General features: G+C 39.2%; 1 protein-coding gene across 1 annotated transcript in view; it reads right to left on the bottom strand.

Annotated features, from left to right (window-relative positions):
* Window positions 1-4472: 4472 nt before the first annotated feature.
* GBE1 (1,4-alpha-glucan branching enzyme 1) overlaps window positions 4473-24636 on the bottom strand; it is a 264980-nt gene continuing 244816 nt past the window's right edge. Inside the window, exons 16-17 of the mRNA XM_056559362.1 lie at window positions 12240-12359; window positions 4473-10138 (exon numbers count right to left, since the gene is read on the bottom strand). Coding sequence (XP_056415337.1) covers window positions 10085-10138; window positions 12240-12359 — 174 coding nt within the window. The 3' untranslated portion in view covers window positions 4473-10084. The remainder of the gene's footprint in view (window positions 10139-12239; window positions 12360-24636) is intronic.

The following is a 24636-nucleotide window of genomic DNA, read 5'->3' as shown; positions in this document are numbered from 1 at the left end:
CAATGGAAACAGAGCACAGTCAGACAGACATATGGCAGTGGGTGATCTTGATAGACTTTTTTTTATAGCCCAGCCAGAGCCCTTTTAGGGTTACGGTCACATGTGCCTTATTTTGCTGCTTATTTGCTGTTGCATATGTTCCTACCCTTTGAAGTCAAGGGGTAGCAAAATACACAACTGATTTTCCTATCCATTGACTTCAATGTCTTCAAAATCCGGCATGTGTGACCCTACCCTTAGACATAAAAGGAATGACCAGACAATCCCTTTAATGAACATGGTATCGGTTTTTATCAGGTAAATAATACACCTATTTTAATTAACATGTCATCACCATGAAGCTACTCAAATGTGGAAGCAGATTCTAGTAGCTGGAATGGGTTTCATCGATGACTGTTTCTCCAACCACTAAAAAAAATCTATAACAGCTACATTTTTAAGAACAGGATTATTGACCATAGGCCTTCATGGCTTAGCAATTCCTCAACAAAACTATATGGTAAATTAAAGGCACCAGTGAATCAAAGTATGAAACTGTTCTCCAAAGTAAAGAGCAGAACTTTGAGGACAATTTTTCTATTCTAAATTTGGTGTCTGTCAACCTTTAAACAATATTTCTGTGATATTGTGATAGGACATATATTTAAGCACCAGTTTAGAGATAACAGATCTCAGGCTAGCACGCTTTATGAAAGTGCTCACTGACCTTTAGGAGAAATTAATGATTTTGTCTAGGATTTAGATGGATGCTGCACTTGTCTCAATCAATAAATTCAAAGAAGGTAGGTGTCATTGTGGAGGATTTCTCATCTCAGCTTGTGCTAAAACTATATAGAATTCATATTATATATATATTTATACCAAAGAATACTAAAAATAAACAGTCTGTACATATAATTTTCAATTTACAGGTTTATATTTTTCTATTGTGATGAATAAATTAGCTAGTTTGTTAAGATTTTAGATCTTAGATTTGTTTATAAATTCATAAATCTGTGAGTGATGTCTCTATGATCTGTGAAGATGGTTAAAGTGTCACTTAATAATTTCCCATTCAGAATGTAAATTGTGAAATAGGTGTTTAAAATATTAAGGAAGCCTAAAATATATTTTCTGATTTAAAAAACGAAAAACAAAACTGCAAAACATACTTATATTATTACATAAAGTTTATACATCTGAATTGGTTGTTGCAACTGGGCAGCCTCAGTCCGTTAAATTTTTTTTTAACGTATATGGATGTCATGAGGACCTGCTCTAGATCTTCTTACTTAAGCCTCCATTGCATGTCAACTTCTGTCTTACCTGGTGCATACATGTACAATACTACACAGTAAAACATTCTGAGTGCAATATATTACTACATCACAAATATGTGCCCACCATTGGCTTCTTGTGGTGATAAGAGTTTTGGAAACACATTTAGGGTTTCATGGTAGTGAGGGGCATGGTCTTATTTTCAAACTGGCATATGAAGTCTAATAAGTAATATAGGCACACATTTATCATTGTAGGTGTAAGTGAAGCATTTTTTACACCTTTTTTTGTGTGATGGTAATGTGTAGGTGCACCAAATGTATTAAATGTTCACAGAGCATTTGATACATTTTGTGCAGGTAAACATTTTCTCAAATTTCTCTCTTCACATCCACTAAAAAGCTACGCCAGGTCTGGGATGGTGTAGTTTTAGAGACTTTTCAGTGGTTTTGCACCTTTTTACAAAAAGGCGCAGTTCATAAATCCCTTCTATGTCATGTGTATTGCCAAAATCAGTTGATTACAACTCAAAATCAGTGGATTGCAACTCAAAATCAGCAGAAATGTGTAAGCAAAAAGGTGCAAATAAATCCTGCTTGCGCCTTTTTGTGCCTTTTGTAGACACAAAAAAGTCTGAAGACAATGATAAATGTCAGCCATAGTGCTTAAAGGGGGAAAAAATGTGTGCAAAGCAGCTCATCTTCAGAAGCTGGCAACAATCCTTGGTATAATAAAAATGTCATAAAAATAAAAAGAAAATCACTATACATCAATATTGAAAAAAGAAAATCAGTGTTGTGTGTACAGAATACTTTCCCTTTAGAAATGTATCACACTTCTATATTGTATATTGACTTTCTTTCCTCATTATAGTCAATTGTTGGGGCTTATCTTCATGAACAAAAATAAACAGATTAAAATAATCATAATGAAATGAAATGTTGTGTTAGCCAGAACCTTCTTGACAATTCTTGTATTGTACATATACATTTTTTTCCCCAATGTTTACTATGGAGAATAAATGACATGAAAATTTTATTATCGGAGCATGCTTGAAGAAGGTTGCATATGTTCACTTTGTGGTGCAAATAAAATCTGATGCCTGCTTTCTAATACCGGACCTTTGGCGTTTTTTGTTGTGTCAATATACACAATATAATTATTTTTTTCTATATTCAGCTTTCATAAGCATTCAGTGGCTGTTGACTAGAATCTTAATTTGTTGACAACAAACTGCATGTTAATTATATTAATATATTCTAAAATATCTTGTGTAGCGTTTGGTATCACAGCTGGAGAAGAGTTGTAAACCATCATGTAAGTTGCTCTGTGATCATGTAAATGGAAATATGTTTTTATTTTTTATGTAGAGGTATAAATGGACGCACTTTTCTACAATTTTAGGACTCGCACTGCAAATGTGAACAAATAGTATGAGGTTTGTTAAATTTGTCAAACAATGTATAAGTTAAAAAGAGGATAATGCTGCTAATGTTACCTAACAACTCATTGTTGATGATACATTTTATAATATATATATGCTGGCATATAAAAGAAAAAAATCAATACAGTATTACTGCCTTCTTAACTTAGTGAAATACACACGAAAACAGATTCTTTTCTTGAAAATTTTTCAAAATTTTGCAGTTCTGGGCAGAGAACAAGTGCCACATGATCTGAACTTCTGAATTATTAGGCTAGGCTCACACCGAGTGAAGATCTCAGACTTTCACTGCGTCCATTCTTTATGCACTCAGCTTTCCAGATATAGCCGAGCCAAAACAAAAAAGGATACAACGCTCAAACAAGCACTTTTGTAACTTTGTTTTAGTGGTCAGTGGGGGGTCACAGCAGCCAGACTATGAAAGCTTAGGTACACCTTAAAGGGGTACTCCGCTGCTCTGCGTTTGGAGCAAACTGTTTCGAACGCTGGAGTCGGGAGCTCATGAGGCCATAGCTCGGCCCCCTCATTATGTCACACACACACTGCATCACCCCCCCCCCCCCCAATGCAAATTTATGGGAGAGGTTGTGATGGCTGTCACGCCCCTCCTATAGATTTGCATTGAGGGGGTGAAGCATGACATCATGAGGGGGCGAGGCTATGACATCACGAGCTCCAGGCGCCGGCTCCAGCATTCTGACCTCAAAAAAAACCCTAGGTGGGTAAGGGATCCCACTATTATTAATCACACAAACCCAGGGCCTAAGCCCAGGGCGCAAATCCCTATTAAAGTGAACCCCCCCCCCCAAGAAAATACAGTTTGTTCCAAACGCTGCGCAGCGGAGTACCCCTTTAAAGTGCACTGCATTGCAGGTATACATCAGCCTAATGCAGACAAGTATTTAGATGTATTCCACAGTGTAATAGCCACTAGGACTGAATGTAATCTCCTAGTGGCTATTAATGTACAATCTATGGCCTCTTTTCTGTGATTTTTTTATAGTTATTTTTGTCCCATTTCCTGAGATTTTCCACTAACATTGAATGTTTATCATATGGAGTATATCTTTTTCATAATGTGGTCAGACCTTGTTATACTGGGGGAGCCTGTGGTGCCAGTCTTTGTGGGGTGCATACATAAGATGCAGGGCAGCCCCCCTAATCAAGTATAGGTGTCACAATAGGTTGTAAGCCAGTATGGTGCACTACAAGTTATGTTACTGGTACCCTGTATATACCTTATCTGTGTGCAACTATAATACTAAGCAGTTACCCCCCCCCCCCCTTGAAAAGTAGGCATGCAAGAGGTCGTTCATTAGTATTTTGCACCTGTGTGACCTCTACCATATAGCATAGTGGCTAAACTGAATCATGGTGGGAATAGGTGCCTAGCCTTCCCTTGTACCAGTAACAAGTAAGTATGACCTCTTTTCTGTGATTTTTATACTGGTATTATTCAGGACTCAAAAGCACAGCCTATTTTATTTGGTTATGCCTGTATCTTGAATTAAACGCTATAATATGTGTGCTTTAGATATCACATTATATCTCTCATGCTGGCCATATATAGGCCAAATGCTGTCCTATTTTGCCTTCAAGTTATGTTATTGAATGCTTTAATGGATTCACACCCTTCATTTTATATTGATATAAATAGTATATGTAGCCTTTGTTACTGTTGCATGTTGCTTTTTTTATTCAACAAAAAAAATAATAGATTAAAAAAGAGTTAAACTAATTAAAACATATCACACGACATACAACACAGGGATTGATATTTTAAGTTTTTTATTTCAGGTGAAAATTCTCTAAGATTTCTCATGTTTTATTGCACTGGATAAACATGATATCATATACTGTGGACACCCATTGAAAAATAATACATTGTTACTTAATGTTCCATTGATTTCACTTTTTTTCTGACTATATAAAGTGATCACAATTACCTTATTAAGTACTAAAAATAACATTTAAACTTACAAAACTTGTAACGTCCAGTGAAAACCAAACAACTATGTTGTACAGTAAAAATAAATGTACATTTCAAAGGCAAACATTTTGGGGGGAATTTATTATTTCATGCACCGGTCCATCATGACAAATTTGTGCAATATATTTTGTGCAAGCCCCGTCTTTGCACAAAAAATTTCGAGCAAATTTCCACTTTGCACAAAAAAAAATAAAAAAAAATGTGGGCAGTTTTGCCACTTACTGGCATAGGAAATGAGGAATTCTCCCAATGTTTTGAGTCAGACAAGAAAAATATATATCTCTGCTATCTTAGAACCTGAACTATATTAAATTACACAATCACACACGTTTGCTGCATAATATGGAGCCACAATGGGTATACAGAGACTCAGCTAGTCATGGTGGAAAAGCTATTTGGTGTGATGAGGTGTAATCCATAATAACTACTTGTGAAAGGTTTGTGGAAATCATTTAATGGAGCAAAACATTGTCTTACAGTAATGATGGCCTATTACAGCCATGTAACATGATATTATTACAAACTACACATCATTACATCATAACAAACAACAGGACTGAGAGGATCCAAGTAAGGCCTGTAGTTGGGGAAGAAAGATTTGAACAGCATATGTATTAAAAGCATAGGTTAAGGTACTGAGAGGTTATGATTTGCATTGAAAAGACACAGTAGTATGTAGACATTTATTTTCTGACAATAAGAATTAAAATTAGCTCTCTTCACAAAAAAGAAGAAACCTAGTCACAGTCTACTCCTTAAGGAAGAGACAACCATCTGTAGACATCTTAGGTATATATTCCTTAGGTGTATATATAGCTAAAGGAGAAGGGGTACTGACAAAGTGGTCTGTTAAGAGGGGCAAAACTTCTAAAAACAGATAATTGACACTTTTGGAAGAGTTTTCTTATTCCTTTTCCAGTTTTCCTCTTTTGCAAAGAATCCCCTTGATCTCAATGAGATTCTACTGCTCAGTTCTATAAAAGTTCTGTAGCGGAACTCTCGACGTGAAATTGGATTCTGACGGAAGATTTTACAACTGAGCTGTAGTGAATGGGAGGGCACCTACTGTCTGGAGGAGGCAACTGTAAGCTGAATTCTCGAAGTGTGAACAGGCCCTAGGGGTTTATTGTGCTACAGGCAGGAGTATTACAACAAATCCCCTCATTTATTAAATGAGAAAACAAAGTATTCATCTGTATATTGTGTATATTTATGGCCGGAAAAAGTTGGTGATTATGTCACAAAATAGAGGTTTCTATATTTTACCATCAGTATGGTGATGTATGTAATAAACCAGAAAACATTTTATTTAGCTTTTCAATGTGTCATTTTATACTGGTCCTTTTAGGAAAAAGATGGCCCACAGCAACCATGATCCTGGTCTCATTTTTCCATATGTTCTCTCTGACTGGCATCCATAGCCAACAAGGCAGTATTGATACATAAGGCCCGTATATATCAATAATATATATATATATATATATATATATATATATATATATATATATATATATATATTTTAGGACACTCAATACATGCTACATAACTGATAGTTTAAACTGGACCACCGTCATTAGAGGGGTACTCCGCTCCTAGACATGTTATCCCCTATCCTTTGGATGTCTAGTGGCGGAGTAACTCGTTAAACACATTGGACTATGTTTTAGCACTGTTTTGCAGTACATCATAACAAAAATTTAAGTATATATATGTTAAGATTTAATCTAAAGAAAACTATAAAATAAACCAAACAAAGTTTTTATTGAATAAAATTAAGAACTTAAAAGGAAATCATTAAAACATACACACACACACAGACACACACACCAAAAAAGGCATTAGTAAACATTCCAGTTATATGACTTTAAAACAAAATGTAATAAATAAACCTAGGGCCAGGTGCAGTACCATTCTTCAGAAGCTGGCTTTACTGCGTTTCTAGCCGAAATACCGTTTTTGCAGAAGTTGCCCAATCCCACTAGTCCCACTACAAAAAATGCCCTATTTTGCGGCTTATTTTTTGCAGCTGATTTTGCTACCCAGTGACTTTAATGGGTAGGAAAACATGCAGCAGCAAATACACAGCAAAATATGGCACATGTGACCCTACCCTAAAGTTGTTGGATGTTATTGGAGATTTTTTTTTATTATTGATGCATCATGAGTGGTGTGCCAGTCTTCCCAAGCACAACTTGTACCAAAGTCATCCATGTTTTTACACCAGAAAACTGCAGTAAGTACACTGATAAATGAACTCAAATGTGCAGCGGTAACAAAGGTGTTTTTTTTAAATAAATTTTTTACTGTAAGACTCATTTTCTTAAATGAGTGATCTCATGCAAATAAACTTCGGCAGGATAGTGAATACGTTTTAGATCGGCATGGCCGACTCTCCCATAGAGATTTATGGAGGGAGTGTGGCGGCCCCCACTTCAGGTGGGGGTTGTGACGATCCACTCCAGGATATCGTGGGGGGCCCCAGTGCTCGGACCCCCTTGCAAACTAAAACTTGTCCCCTATCCTGCCAATAGGGGATAGTTTTTTTTTTTTTTATGAGACTACTCCTTTCAACAATAGAAAACCCCTCTTTAGTAGTAAGATTATAACTTCAGATGGCCAACAACTTCAATAACATTTTAAGTGCATTTGTCGTGTCTTAATTAGACAGGTGCTAAAGTAGATGCTATTAACATCTACCGCACTGGAGACCTAAAGTACACACACTGAAGTAAACCTCTGAAATGAAATGCATATTGGCAGAATACGCAAGAGGAGATCGGCAGCATTTTTCACAACACAAATATAATACTATTTAATAGGATTAATATAACAGTTAGGATTTAGTGCACAAGGTTAAACCTGATTCAGTGGAAATTTGTCCTGGAAACAACCCTCACAATTTAAAGTACTCTGGGATGTAAAAATTGAGTCTCAGACTGCCGGAAGTAAAAAAAATTAAGGTATACATACCTACCACAGCTCCCCCGGTAACCCGTTTCGGCCTCCGCCGTGATCCTCTTCCTGGTTGCTGGTGGTCAATGAGTCATACTGCACTCAGCCAATCACCGGCTGCAGTGAAGTATCGCCTCGGCTGGCGATAGGCTGAGCGGCAGTGTGACTTTTCGGTCCTGGCACTGGACTTCGCTGCAGCCGCGGATTGGCTGAGTGCAGTATGACTCACTGACCACTGGCAACCAGGAAGAGGATTGCGGCAGAGGCAGAAATGGGTTAATGGAGGCACCAGGAAAGCGGCAGCAGGTATGTATCCCTTTGTTTTACTGCCAGCAGTCTGAAACACAAATTTTACATCCTGGAGTATTCTTTTATGAGGATGAAATGAGGGATGCTATATGGTAAATTGGTACTACCGCCTTATGTGACACCGGTCTAGATATTTCTACTAGGTAAAATGAAGGCAGATCTTGCTTAACTGGGCTGACTGGCTGAGATGTGAAAAACCTACTTACTGTATAAAGGTGCACACATTGACTTAGATGTATAAAATGACTTGATTTCCAGATTTCCAGAAGAACCACACTAGGGAATATATTGTTCCTTTATTATGTTATGAAGTAGAGGAGAATTACCAAAACAGATGCAAAGAAAATGTGGAACAGCTGCCCACAGCAACCAATAAAACTCAGAGTCAACAGACTAGCTCCACTTTTTGTTTGCACCAGTTTTGATAACTCTTCCTTAGTGTGTTCTATGACTAATACTGACTGGAAGAAGCAAAGGGCTAAAATCTTAGGTAACCAAAAATGGGAACAGAAATGCAGCCTTCACTACATACAGAAGTCAGCTAGTGTGGTCTAATGCAACATAACATCTAAGTACCATGGGTAACAATAAATACATTTCAGATTGTAGTGTAATTCAATAGAAATGTAACCAATACAGATACAGTATATCTACCCAGAACAACTTATTGGTATGAAGAAAGACAGGTCTAGGTAGGTTATAAAAAAGAAAAACTATAATGTACAGTCAAGATCCAGTTCACATCATATTTTTTGTTTAAATATGTTTTTTCAAGAAATACATTCACCCCTAGTGTTTGATCGGTGGGAGCCTGTATCCTGCCCCCCCCATGGTTAAATGGAGTGGCAGCTGTACTTGAACTCAGTTGCTTCATTCAACAACATGAGCAGGAAGAAGATAGCCAAGTACAGAGTTCTGGTATCCTCGTGTGGCTTATGTCCTACTGCCACACAATTTAACCAGGGGATGGACGAGAACCTGAATCTCATGATTGTTAGAGGTCCCAGTAAACAGACTCCCACCAATCAGATACATGTCTCTATCTTGTCAACAGGAGATGAATACATTTTGTTGTCAAACCCCTTTAAGTTTAGCATACACTTTAAAAAGAGCCTGATATACACGTTAAACAGGACCTGTGGCAAACCCCAAAAATATGAGACTGCATTATCATGACATAGATCATGGCGTCTTGGTGAAACAACTTTACAGTTTTTTGACACACCCTTCTATTCCTGACATGTGGGATTACAGTTGGTCTGACAATTCAGGGAATCCGTCAGATGGGTGTAAACTTAGTAACTTGTTAGTAATAGGAGTGACAGGTGATGGATGGGATTATACAGTTAGGGGATATGTGTTAGGCATACACACCCCTCAATGTACAACATTCACACCTCCATGACTATATAGTCCCACCCATCACTCCTATTAAAATAAAATTCACGCCCATCTGACTGATTTCCAGGACTTTTGTAAACTATAAACCCTTATATCTCAGGAAAGGAAGGGCCTATCAAGAAACTATGAAAAAGTATAAGATCAGGGCATGGTGAGCTCTTTAATAACAATAAGACCTAAATTTGTTGAGGTTGTCCACAGGTTGTACTTAAAAGGAGGCTCTGACAGATTTCGAACAGTGGCATCTGTCACTCTTAGACTATAATAGCATGTGTTGAATGTTTTAGAAGCTTGTTTCTTTTTCTCTGTCATACTTTGTGTTTTTTTTGCCTTTTATTTATTTTTTGCAGTATACTCATGTAATATGACCAAACAAAGGCCTTTTTTGGCCTTCATCTGGCGAAGTAAGGCTATGGGCATGGTTCATATTAATGCTGGGATGTTTCCTAGAATACATGCTAAACAAACAGAAAAATGTGATGAGAACAGAGCCTAGAGCACTTCATAATAATGTAGATTACAAATGGCAGACAGTACTGTGTGCCAAGTATTTGCTACAGTTTGGTTTCATCTATGTGTACAAGAGGTGAGAGAATGCTGTGTTCAAGTTATTAATCCATTAGACTATTGTGAATAACCTTGAGCACATTCTAGAACACTATGCATTGTGTAAATTGTTCTACTTCAAGACAACCTGAGCTCACATAGAGATAAAGATGCATCTTCAGGTCTTAATGGTTGTCAACTTTATGAAGAACAAGCGCCACTCTGCATGGAATGTAAATCTGAAACAATTCAAGAGAGAAGGGGAAAAAAAAAAGAAATAAAATCAAATGTGTTGGCAGAAGACAGCCTTAACAAATACTAGGAATTCTTCTTTGTGTAACTACGACGGCATAACAAGCACCTTGCAGCCAACAGAATGTTAAATGAAGTGGTAAATGTTAGCCACTAGAGTGCAGCAAGTCATTTTCAACCAGTAAAATCTCTTAAAGTGTGTTTTCATCAATAACACTTGAAAGTGCAGTACATTCACGTCTATTAGAATTCTTTAGCAGCTGAAAACAGTTTCAGCGCAACAAATTAGTTGAGTACAATAACATGTTGTCTGAAAATGACTTTCCATTCATGAAAATAAAGAAAAAGTCATAATCTTTTCAAGTGAAATGTAGAAAATGTTCTGCTGGGTCCTCTCTCTCACAAATATTGTAGTATATTACTTAAAAAACGTAATTTTTTTTCTAGGACATTTTAACACTTTAGCAAACTAGAAGGAGGGAGAGAAAGGATCAGTAGTCTAATCTGCAGGATAAATCAGTTCATACAGGTTATATTTTCACATGTTTGTCATAACAAGACTGAAAATTACATAAAGCAATGTGTCGGGCATAAGTCTTTAATTGAGTTACAAATATAAAATTTTAAACAATGTAAATCAATATGATGAAAGAGTAATATCCTGATCCTACACGAGTATGAAAATCACGTCTGACTAGGCCACTAACATCAATATAATCAAAAGTCCATAACTCTTTGGAAAACTGGTAACTTGTTCTGAAATGTCCACCCAAAGTGAGTAAACTTGAAGAATAAATAAAACAATAAGCACAACAATAGTACAAATAAACCAGGTTCTTACTTTTATTAGTCAGAAGGAACAACTGAAAAGAGAATAATAACTCTCTAGAAGGATGGAAGCTCTCCTGTCTGTTCTGTAAAGTTCAGTGTGAAGAGATGCTGGACATGATGGGCGGTCGGGTTGCTGAGGCAACTGTGCACAAACCCTATACACTAGAAAAGGGTTTGTACGGGGGACTCGCTACACGTTGGTACAGTTGCCTTAGCAAGTGCACCATCCATCGTGTCCAGAATCTCCACGTCAAACTGTGCAGAACAGGGCTTGCATTTAAAAAAAAAAAAAAAAAAGGGAGAATTACAAGTCCCAGCAGGTCTTCAAGGTCTGCTGACTTGGGCAGCATGCACTATCAATACATAGTGTAGGGCATCTTGATGACCCAACTTTTAACAGTTTCTTGGTACATCCCTTTGTTCGTGAGAAATGACAGTTTATAGTTTGTGTGACAATTCAGGGAATCCGTCACATGGGTGTGAACTTAATTTTAAAAATGAGAGTGATTATCAGGTAATAGGCAGGATTATACAGTCAGGGGGTGTATTATGTATATATGCCCCTTAATGTATAACATTCTAACCCCTTTACTGTGTAAATTCTCCCATCACCCCCATAGTCACTCACATTTTTTAAATTAAGTTTACACCCGTTTGACCTATTCCCTGAATAGTTAAACAAATTATAAACCCTCATATCTCTGGAACGGAAGGGTGGATGAAGAAACTATAAAAAAATAAGTGTGTGATCAGGACAATCCAAGCTAGTTAAATATTTTTTTTTTATGGGTTGGCCACTTGTCCTCTAAGTTCTTCTGCAGATAGTTACGAGAGCAGTGTCAGCAAAAACCATAGTTTGTAGTATAGCAGCTTTTTAGCAGGATTGAACCAGACAAACTAGCCTATGCTTCCCTGGGGATCTATGGCCATTTTATAGGTTCATTGGCTGTCACTCCTTGGATCACTTTTGGTAGATACTTTTCACTGCATAATGGGAACACCCCACAAAACCTACTGTTTTAGAGATCCTCTGAAACATCACAACTTGACGCATGTTAAAGTCACTCAGATCCTCAAGCTTGCTCATATTTCCTGCTTCCAACATATCAATTTTAAGAACTGATTGGTCACCTACTACCTAACATAGCCCAACCCCTTAACAGGAGCCACTGTCACAAGAAGATTGTTACTGGCTTCACCAGTTAATGATTTTAACAATATGGCTGATAAGCGTTTCTGTCTTTAAGTCATACTCACCAAGAGGGAATGATATCGGTTATTGTAAGAAACATTTTCAGTAAAGAATTCTGTCCTGTGATTAATTCTTAGATGTCCTCCATACTGTTCAGAATCTGTATCCAGTGCAATCATATACTTAAAATAAGGACGTTAAAGAAAATATTAGCTCAAGACATCACAAAAAACCACAATGTCCATAGAGAACTCCCATAAAGTATTTAATGCTAAACATGCAAGGTTATAGAGAATTTGAATGTGAGGAAATTAATGTGGATAAATGCGTGACCAACGAAGACCCACTGAACACTAGAAAGTGGGTCTAAATTAGAAGGAAATGGTGGTCAAATATTTAATCCATATAGTCTATGGAGCTGATGGAGCACCATGATCAATGAAGACCCTAATGATCACGCATTTATCATTTATTCTGTGGATAGGGGTTACATATCATTTGTGTGAAAACCTCTTTCTACCGTCAAAGTATTAGACTGTTCAATAGAAAATTCTTTCTCTAAGGCCAGCAGAAAACCATATCTATGCTATTATTAACAACTTCCCAAAAATACTCATGCCAGCAGGGTAGCTCCAACTGCAAGCACTATATATCAGTTTATAGAGTGTTGGATTTATCTATAAGGACAATGGGGGGTATTTATCCATTTTGCCTGTTGAAAGTTTCTTTTTACTTTTTTTTTTCACTTTGGTTTTCGTGGACATGCACCAAATTTATCATTTGGTGAAAGTTGTTAGTAATTTTGGCTCAAATGTTGAAATCAGCTGTTCACAGCGCCTTTTACACAGAAGTTACCACCACAGAGGACAGCGTATTTTACCCTGTAGAGCAGCCATTTTGGAGTCCCTCCTGCAGTATATCAGCAAGTGACATGAGTTATTTCCTTTTGTGGGGTTTATAGTCACCATGTGAAATGGATTGTATTTTTAACTTTAGTAGTTTTTTTTTTTTTGGTTACTTTAGTGCTTATCTTTCCTGAACCTGTGTGGCCATGTCCAATGCTGGCTCAACGGAGGGTGAAGGTCCCTCAGAGACAACTATGTCGCAGGATAGTATTGCGCAGCCCCGGAGGAGTCACAGCTTTCACCAAAAATTTTTTAATGTATTTTGACACCTTTACATTTTCTGACATTGCTATGTGTGTTTTCCATGTGCAAAATTTCTTAGCGGTGAATTGCGCCCAAAAAAACCCTAAAGGCGCAAAATTGCGCCAAAGATCGATTGGCGTAAATGATGAATTACTGACTAAAGTTAAAATCACACAGGACCATGTGATTTTGAGAAAGTTGTAAAAATGACAGTGGAGAAGATGTGCCAAAGTTACGGGGAAAAAAAACACATAAAATCCTTTGATAAATACCCCCCCAATAGGCCTGTGCCTTTATGCGAGCCTGGTGAGGCCACCTGCTGAAGTAGAATTGAATATATATATATATATATATATATATATATATATATATATATATATACACACACACACACACATATATATATATACTTACCAGTGTCAATGGGGCATGACGCCATACACAGTATTAATGAAGGGAACACTACTACCTAGTTGTCAACTTATTCATACATTTCCAGTGGAAATAACAGAGAGAGAGGGCAAAACAGAGATTGAAGAAAAGTTATTGAATTGTGAAAACAAGTAATTACAATGACCGAGAGAGAGATGCCTTAAAGGGGTACTCCGCTGCTCAGTGTTTGGAACAAACTGTTCCGAACGCTGGAGCAGGGAGTTTGTGACATCATAGCCCCGCCCCTCATGTCATGCCCCACCCCTCAATGCAAGTCTATGGGAGGTGGAAGGACAGCCACCACGCCTCCTCCCATAGATTTGCATTGAGGGGCGAGGCATGCCACCATGAGGGGGCGGGTTATGACGTCATGAGCTCCCAGCGTCGGCTCCAGCATTCGGAACAGTTTGTTCCAAACACTGAGCAGTGGAGAAGCCCTCTAAATTGTAAGCTCTGGAGGCTTATTGAATTGCATTGTTAGGCCAATTTACAGTTCAATAAATGTGTAAAGAATCTTTAAACCTCGGAGCATGCTAAGGATTTTTAAATTGGTGTAGAAATGCAGTGGATTTGCAGATCCACCTAAATATAATGGCAATTTCCTGTTTACCCAACTGTCTGCCTATACACATGTAGCGGTGCTGTTTTTTTCAGTGGGTCAATAGATCATTATGTGGATTTATTGGTTCTGCAATGCCACTTTGAAGTAGACGATCACCTACAAGGAGTCTTAATTAGACAACAAATATTTTCTGAAGGCTTCGGAACGGCTTTGACCATCATAAAAGTAAAGATCCCGTTCTATAGTTTCATTAGACTTACAGTTAGGCTTATTATATCTTCAATGTCTGTCCATTGTACTGTACGGCAGGAATTAAATGACAGTAGTAAAGTCTGTCTTTATCTATAAGGTTAATTACTTATTAAATTACTTTGCCTATATAGAGATTTAAAATATAAAAACCCAAAACAAAAGTGATGTACAATATGCCATGAATGTATAATGAAACATAAAACTGCACAATAAAGGAATGCAAATGATACTAAACTGATCAATTTGCTTTTTAACTCAATTAAATGAGGGCCATAGAATATCCGGAATAGTTTAAACTTTATGTGCGTTATTAACTGGCCTAGTTAAAATGCAATTTGCTTTTTTTTTTTTTTATTTTATTTTTTTTTGGGGGGGGGGGGGGGGGGAGTTTGCAATATATGTAGAAAGATGCATCAATGTTCTCTGCTACAGTCACAGAATGACCTTGGCTCAGATAACGGCAAAGCAGACAGTAGCGAAAGCACATGCTGTTACATTTTATAAAAGTCTTGAAATTTTTATATCTCCGTCACCTCTTACCACATTTATTGTATACAATATATTCTATGTTTAGGAAGTGAAATTATAAATTGACTTTGTGAACCCAAATAAAATTCTTACTCGGTTGTTTCACCAGCAGACCATGTGTTCTGCCGGTTGTACAGATTTGCTGTTACCTAATAGCCCTGTTTTACTGAAAAGCAATGTTTGTTATTTGAAAAAAAAAAAAAAAAAAAAAGGAAAACGTGCATTTTACAAGATACTGTTGGAACAATTTTCTTGTAGAAAATATAATACTACTATTATTAGAATTCTAATCAGCATTTAATAGGATCTGGCATTTATTTATCTTTCTTAAAGTGCCGCCACATATTTACATGTAGACCTTCTAAAACTGTACTGTTCAATGGTAATTCATTTCTGGGGGATTTGGGTCCCCTCATTTGTTATTAACGAAGGCGGACATGTTTGTCTCTATTTATTTATGTTTTTAAAGAAATAAGCATGCTCCCAGCTACAGCCCCGAGCATGCTTAGTATCATTCAGAGAGCCTGCCAGTACTATGATACTGCCCATTACAGTGGAAGCAGAACATTTCATACTATCTCGTGCTCAAATAAATTGTACAGAGTACCAATATGTAAGTATAGAAGGATGTGGTAGGATGGGTGAAACAATGCACCTGTATATACAATGAACAATGAATAGGAATATACAGCCCCTTCAGAGTTTATCGGCAGGGTTCCTAGAGGTCAAATATCCAATGATTATAGACTGCTAGCTCATCCTAAGGATAAAGCAATAATTGCAAAGTTCAAAAGAACACAAGTTGAATGTGCACAGTCATTTGCAAAAACTTTTTATATAATATAGATAATAAAACATATATATTCACAATTTACATTAGCTAGAAAATTTGTTTATATTTTGGTTAAAAAGATGCTGTCGTGTCCCTGCGGCTATTGCCTGACTGCCTCTGAGGACAAGCAGGGCTCTGTGCACTGAGGACAAGCAGGGCTCTGTGCACTGAGGACAAGCAGGGCTCTGTGCACTGAGGACAAGCAGGGCTCTGTGCACTGAGGACAAGCAGAGCTCTGTGCACTGAGGACAAGCAGAGCTCTGTGCACTGAGGACAAGCAGGGCTCTCTACACTGAGGACAAGCAGAGCTCTGTGCACTGAGGACAAGCAGGGTTCTGTACACTGAGGCTCTATGACTCACTATCGGCTCACACAACAGGCTGATTGACAAGCCAGGCGCCTGCACAGAGCACTGCTTGTCCTGCTCACTGAGACAAACAGGCAATAGCTGCTGGGACAAGACAGCATTTTATCACCCAAAAATACACACATTTTTAACCAATGTATATTACAAATATACATATTTTATTATCTACATTATATAAAATGTTTTTCCAAGTGACAGGTACACATTAATAAAACACATTTGTGTTTGTCTTAAAAGTGTATGTGGAGGTATAAAATTAGCTCCTCCTTTGAAAACCGCATCTATTACAACAAAGAGCTCCTACAGAGTCTTGTTGGTCTGTAACCAAAGTTTTCTAAATATTACCACAGTACGTGTGAGATTACATTGGGTTGTCTTATTTCGGAGACGACCCCTTGTATTGGCCACTCCAAAGGTAAAAATCCTAAGCTACAATAGTTCACACAAGTCTTGTTAGGGTAATGTTATTCTATGCGATTCTAGATATATATATATATATATATATATATATATATATATATATATATATTATGCTCTTTAAATTAGATGTTTCTCATGGAAAACAGTACAATACATTCAAGCAGTCTCTTGCATACTGTATGTACATTGTGACAGCAATGGTTATGAGGCGATAGAAGGCAGATGTTACTAGAAAGGAATGGAGCGTTTAAACACAGATTTGAATACTATGGCCCTGATCTACTAAAACCCGAGTGTTCAATGTGGAGTGTGTTTCTTTTTACAGTTTTTTTTTTTTTTTTTAACCCTGATTTACTAATCTATCGCCCATCTCTGTTTTTTGTGTCACACGGGTTTAAATCTGTCGCACAAAATTGATTCTGCCCTAAAAGGCCAGGATTATTACAGAAACATCCAATTAAAGATAGAAAAGTGAGAAGAAAACACACAGAACAGATTAAGATAAATGGGTCAAAAAGAATTTGAAAAATTTGTACAATGTAACGTGTTGAAAGGCTGCATTCACACAGCCATCTGTCTCTGTAAATTCAGACTACATTAGTGCTTGTACTACTACCCCCATCATGGAACAGGGTATTTTCTTGTTAACTAGTTTGAAACTCCTCAAAACTCTCACTGTTATACAAAACAGGCACACTTCTAAGCATAAGATATATTTTATCTACCTATTTGCTAAAATCTAAACATAATGAAACATAAACAATGAATCATGGAAGTAAGAATCAATACATTTATCGGATATTGTATCATCACTCCGTGATCGGGGGACTCATCATCGTTCGTAGGAGGTACCCGTCTATGTCTGCATCACACAATGCGTACGCTGTGGCTGGAAAATCCCATTGATTCGGGGAGTTACCAGAGTTTTTGTCCCTGATTTACCACGCCTTGTGCAGTCCCGTATATGCTCAATAATTGGACGCGGTGATCACATGTGCTATTAGTTAGGGTTAAGTCTTGTTTGTTCGCGCTTACGGTTATGCCCTTTTCACACAAAATGTTATATAAGTGTGACATATCACGCATGCCCAGTAGTTGTTTACCAGAAGGGGTGGCGTGTGAACAGCACTGTTAAACCAATCACCATCCATCCTCCTCATGTGCAGATAAGATATAGAACTCGTTATTCTGAACTTAAGTAACCCTTATTTTTATACAATTTCATAGAGAACAAGAACCATTACTATTCTTTATACAATTCATCACGATTCTAGCTATGCTAAATCAGACACTCACACAGACTTTTCAGAATTGTATCACAGGTATGTTCCATGTTGGGGGCAGTAGTACAGGTGATGAGGGATTGATCGCACTGGGTCTCACTTCTGAGACCCGATCAGAAGTTATTAAGCAAGGAAGCGGGTGGCATGCTCCTCCCAGCGATGTACAGTGTACTTTTACTTTCATTTTTAAATTCTCCGCCAGGAGCCCTGAATGGCAGGTACTGAGGAGCCATTCAGGGCTCCCGGCGGGGTTTTCATATAGAAGAACTGCGGTATGGAAAAATATATAGATCTTGCCCCCTGCTGTGCTACATAAGTCTTGCCCCCCCCCCCCCCCCCCTGAGCACATTTATACAGGTATTGTCTCTCGTTCAATGCATGTGTGTATATATTTTCCCCCCACAGTGCTATCATAAGCCCCCGGCAGCACTATGAATGAAAAGTATTCTATTAGCAGCACATCGGGTCAGGAAGTGTTTTTTCTTTTTTGTTGGGAACACGCCCCTTTTTCAGCTAACCATGCTCATTTTGACGGGTTTAAAAAGTGGGCTATGCCACATAAATTTGGTCGCAAAACCCGAGAGAGAGAGTCAAGGTGACAATATTTAATCAGGGCCTATAACTCTCTAAGCCATTATAGTCATTAACGGCTATGCTATATGAATATGCTTCCCTGCAGTCTATGGTTGACCAACTATAACATAATATCTATATCCACAACAATCACATACCAATAACTCGGCTCAGAATCACCTTATACGCTCATTAGAAGATCCAGGTCTGTCAAGGAGGAGTGCATTTACATATTAATGTACACCCGCCAGTGCTATCTGAATAACATGTCTAAAGTTGCAAATAATAAGTTTGGGTGCTTAATCTTCCATATGCTGTATGTTAGCATCCATTTAGTTTACGCACATCGTTTTCATTTGCATTAACCCCTTCCCGCTATTGGACGTATGCATACGTCCAGGCGAATTACACGTTCGCGCAAATGGACGTATGCATACGTCCAAGCGATCTCCTGCTCTGCCGCGGGCAGCGCAGGAGATCGCGGGTGGGACTCAGCTGTCAATCACAGCCGGAGTCCCACCGCAGCTGCTGGGGCCGCGATCGCGCCGGTCCCGGCAGCATTAACCCCATAGATGCCGTGATCAGTCTGATCACGGCATCTATGGTGTTTGCAGGGGGAGCGCTCTCCCCCTGCCCATCAATCGCGGCGCCGCGATAAAATAAGGGGGATCGGGGGTGTCCAAGACACCCTCGATCCCCCTTGAAGAGATAGGAGTGAGGTGGCAGGGTTGCCACCCCTCCTATCCCTGCTATTGATCGGCGGAGCGGCCGACCAATAGCAGACTGGGGGCGGGGGGGTTAAAGTTCGGTTCCCCGCCCTATGCCCGCCCATCGGTGTCCGGGCACAGCGGGGGGAACCGTGTAGTAGCGGCGGCGGCGATCACTTACCCGGCGGCGGCGGCTGTGATCACGGCGGCGGTGGAGGTAAGTATGACGCCGCGTGTGCAGAGTCTGTTGCCTAGCAACATCTGCAGGGCGACAGTTTAGAGAGTGGTCTCTAAACTGTCGCCCTCCAGATGTTGCAAAACTACAACTCCCACCATGCCTTGACAGCTGTTTGCTGTGTTGGCATGCTGGGAGTTGTAGTTTTGCAAGATTTAGAGGGGTTCAGGCTAGAGATCACTGACAGTGGTCTCTAAACTGTAGCCCTCCAGATATTACAAAACTACAACTCCCAGCATGCTCAGACAGCAGTTTGCTGTCTTAGCATGCTGAGATTTGTAGTTTTGCAACATCTGGAGGGCCACAGTTTAGAGACCACTGTCAGTGATCTCCAGCCTGAACCCCTCTAAATCTTGCAAAACTACAACTCCCAGCATTCAGGAACAGCAAATGGCTGTCTCGGCATGCTGGGAGTTGTACTTGCGTGCATCCAGCTGTTGCATAACTACATCTCCCAGCATTCTCTTTGGCAATCAGTACATGCTGAGAGTTGTAGTTCTGCAACAGCTGGAGGCACACTGGTTGGGAAATACCGAGTTAGGTAATAGGTTCTATTACCTAACTCAGTATTTTCCAACCAGTGTGCCTCCAGCTGTTGCAAAACTACAACTCCCAGCATGCACGTTCTGTCAGTGCATGCTGGGAGTTGTAGTTTGCCCCCCCCCCCCCCTCCCATATGAATGTACAGGTTACATTCACACTGGCGGCGGATTACAGTGAATTCCCTGCTTCAGGTTTGAGCTGCAGCAGCCGCAGCTCAAACTCCTAGCGGGAGACTCAGTGTAATCCGCCGTCAGTGTGAATGTAACCTAAAAACACTACACTACGCTAACACAAAATAAAGAGTAAAACACTACATATACACACGTACACTGCCCCCCCCACCACCACCCCTTCCCCCCAAATAAAAATGAAAAACGTATCCTACAGCAGTGTTTCCAAAACGGAGCCTCCAGCTGTTGCAAAACAAAAACTCCCAGCATTTCCGGACAGCCATTGACTGTCCAAGCATGCTGGGAGTTTAGCAACAGCTTAGGCACCCTGTTTGAGAATCACTGGTGTAAAATACCCCTATGTCCACCCCTATGCAAATCCCTAATTTAGGCCTCAAATGTGCATGGCGCTCTCACTTTGGAGCCCTGGCGTATTTCAAGGCAACAGTTTAGGGCCACATATGGGGTATCGCCGTACTCGGGAGAAATTGCCTAACAAATTTTGGGGGCTTTTTCTCCTTTTACCCCTTATGAAAAGGTAAAGTTGGGGTCTACACCAGCATGTTAGTGTAAAAAAAAAACATTTTTGTACACTAACATACTGGTGTTGCCCCATACTTTAAAATTTCACAAGCGGTAAAAGAAAAAAAGCCTCCAAAATTTGTAACGCATTTTCTCCTGAGGACGGAGATACCCCATATGTGGGCGCAAAGTGTTCTGGGGACGCACAACAAGGCTCAGAAGGGAGAGTGCACCATGTAAATTTGAGGTCTAAATTGGTGATTTGCACAGGGGTGGCTGATTTTACAGCGGTTCTGACATAAGTGCAAAACAATAAATACCCACATATGACCCCATTTTGGAAACTACACCCCTCACGGAATGTAACAAGGGGTACAGTGAGCATTTACGCCCCACAGGTGTCTGACAGATCTTTGAAACGGGTCTGTGAAAATGAAAAATAAAATTTTTAATTTACACAGCCCACTGTTCCAAAGATCCGTCAAATGCCAGTGGGGTGTAAATTCTCCCTGCACCCCTTATTACCTTCCGTGAGGGGTGTAGTTTTAAAAATGGGGTCACATGTGGGGGGTCCACTGTTCTGGCACAACGGGGGGCTTTGGAAATGCACATGGCCAAATTCTCTCTCCAAAAGCTCAATGATGCTCCTTCTCTTCTGAGCATTGTAGTTCGCCCCCAGTGCACTTCACGTCCACTTATTGGGTATTTCCATACTCAGAAGAGATGGGGTTACAAATTTTGGGGGGTATTTTCTGCTATTATCCCTTGTAAAAATGTAAAATTTGGGGGAAAACAAGCATTTTAGTGTAAAAAAAATTTTTTTTTTTTACATATGCAAAAGTCGTGAAACACCTGTGGGGTATTAAGGTTCACTTTACCCCTTGTTACGTTCCCCAAGGGGTCTAGTTTCCAAAATGGTATGCCATGTGTTTTTTTTTTTCTGTCCTGGCACCATAGGTGCTTCCTAAATGCGGCATGCCCCCAGAGCAAAATTTGCTTCCAAAAAGCCAAATGTGACTCCTTCTCTTCTGAGACCTGTAGTGCGCCAGCAGAGCACTTTTCATCCCCATATTGGGTGTCTTCTGAATCGGGAGAAATTGGGCTTCAAATGTTGGGGGGTATTTTCTGCTATTACCTTTTTTAAAAATGTTAAATTTTTGCTAAACCAAGCATTTTTGGTAAAAAAAAAATTATTTTTTTTACATATGCAAAAGTCGTGAAACACCTGTGGGGTATTAAGGTTCACTTTATCCCTTGTTACGTTCCTCAAGGAGTCTAGTTTCCAAAATGGTATGCCATGTCGTTTTTTTTTGCTGTCCTGGCACCATAGGGGCTTCCTAAATGCGACATGCCCCCCGAGCAAAATTTGCTCTCAAAAAGCCAAATATGACTCCTTCTCTTCTGAGCATTGTAGTTCGCCCGTAATGCACTTCAGGTCAACTTATGGGGTACCTCTATACTCAGAAGAGATGGGGTTACAAATTTTGGGGGGTATTTTCTGCTATTAACCCTTGCAAAAATGTGAAATTTGGGGGGAAACACACATTTTAGTGAAATTTTTTTTTTTTTTTTTTTTTACATATGCAAAAGTCATGAAACACCTGTGGGGTATTAAGGCTCACTTAATTCCTTTTTACGTTCCTCAAGGGGTCTAGTTTCCAAAATGGTATGCCATGTTTTTTTTATTTTCTGTTTTGGCACCATAGGGGCTTCCTAAATGCAACATGCCCCCAAAAAACCATTTCAGAAAAACGTACTCTCCAAAATCCCCTTGTCGCTCCTTCGCTTCTGAGCCCTCTACTGCGCCCGCCGAACAATTTACATAGACATATGAGGTATGTGCTTACTCGAGAGAAATTGGGCTACAAATTCAAGTATAAATTTTATCCTTTTACCCTTGTAAAAATTAAAAAATTGGGTCTACAAGAACATGCAAGTGTAAAAAATGAAGATTTTGAATTTTCTCCTTCACTTTGCTGCTTTTCTTGTGAAACACCTAAAGGGTTAAAACACTTACTGAATGTCATTTTGAATACTTTGGGGGGTGTAGTTTTTATAATGGGGTCATTTATGGGGCATTTCTAATAAGAAGACCCTTCAAATCCACTTCAAACCTGAACTGGTCCATGAAAAATAGCGAGTTTGAAAATTTTGTGAAAAATTGTAAAATTGCTGCTGAACTTTGAAGCCCTCTGGTGTCTTCCAAAAGTAAAAACATGTCAATTTTATGATGAAAATATAAAGTAGACATATTGTATATGTGAATCCAAAAAAAATTATATTTGGAATATCCATTTTCCTTACAAACAGAGAGCTTCAAAGTTAGAAAAATGCAAAATTTTCAATTTTTTCATCAAATTTTGGGATTTTTCACCAAGAAAGGATGCAAGTTACCACAAAAATTTACCACTATGTTAAAGTAGAATATGTCACGAAAAAACAATCTCGGAATTAGATTGATAAGTAAAAGCATCCCAGAGTTATTAATGTTTAAAGTGACAGTGGTCAGATGTGCAAAAAAGGGCTGCGTCCTAGAGGTGAAAATGGGCTGTGTCCTTAAGGGGTTAAAGTTCTGGATAAATTTACGTCTCCTGGGTAATTGACTGGATTTGAGCCAGTGCCTTGGGAGGGGGGGGGGGGGGGGGTTAGAGTGAATAACCTAAATACTAATTCAGTATCGTGAGCCAATTTTACTCAGGGTAATTAGGCAGGATGGTGTTTTTTGTTCTTAATTTGGTGCAATAGAGCGTCATATGGAATTACTGGTTCCACGACCTAGAAACCACTTTGTAACACAAACTCTTGCATCCTTCACCGCTGTTTATCAACCAACCTCTATTAATACAACACTGATGTGAGTTAAGTTCAGTCCATCCAGGTGTTTTAAATTTTAGTAACCTTCACGCAAAGTACATGAAAGTAATTCCAAGCCTATGACCTTTCATCAAAGGGGTTTTCCAATTCTACAAACACCATCCATTAAACCACATTCATGTAAGTAAGTCAGTTGTTTTATGAATGGCTGTGTGAAGTCATGTGACTTTACTCTTCATTACTTCCCTTCTTGTGCTGACTTCATGTACACTGCACCCAGTATGCATACCTACACATCATGATAAAGGTGGAAACAAATTAAGTCGGTCCTCCATAGCTTCATCTTGAGCATGTGCCAACAGTTTTGGCAAACTAAAATCTCAAGATTGGAAGCAAAACTATTTATTATGGGAATTAACAATTGTGTTGAAACAACGGCAAGGCAAGCAGGCACTGCTGCACTCCCCTAGCCAAAGGGTTAAACTCCCTACACACTGGATTCACAGAAAGAACCTCCTCGAGGGTGCAGACCAGGTTAGGACAAGCAGTACAACTTTAAGTCGAAAGAGAAATATGTTGCACTTACCCGATAATAGTGAAAAGCATACGTGCAGATGTACAGTATGCGGGGAGGGAGAGGAGACACTCTCGGACACAGGGGTATACCCCAGAAGGCTACTAGTTTCACGTCATAGAGATGCTTCTCGTGTACCTGGGCCAGAAGTACCTGGGCCAGAAGTACCTGGGCCTTGTGTACCTGGGCCAGACGCTTCTCGTGTCTTCTGGCCCAGGTACACGAGAAGAGTCTCTATGATGTGAAACTAGTAGACTTCTGTGGTATACTCCCGTGTCCGTGAGTGTCTCCCCTCCCTCCCTGCATGTGCTATACTGTACATCGGCACGTATGCTTTGAATAAAGCACTGAATCTGAACTACACGACAATCGGGTGAGTGCAACTTATTTCTCTTTCGTTTGAAGTTGTACTATTTATGATGGGGACATGTGTCTGCTGCTAAGCATGAATCAACGGAGGACCAGCCCATTTTTTCCCACCTGACCTACGGGTACCACTC

Source organism: Hyla sarda, chromosome 2 (genome assembly GCF_029499605.1).
Source record: "Hyla sarda isolate aHylSar1 chromosome 2, aHylSar1.hap1, whole genome shotgun sequence".
NCBI lineage: Eukaryota > Metazoa > Chordata > Amphibia > Anura > Hylidae > Hyla > Hyla sarda.
The sequence above is the reverse complement of the archived record's forward strand: the minus strand, read 5'-3'. Positions and strand labels throughout refer to the sequence as shown.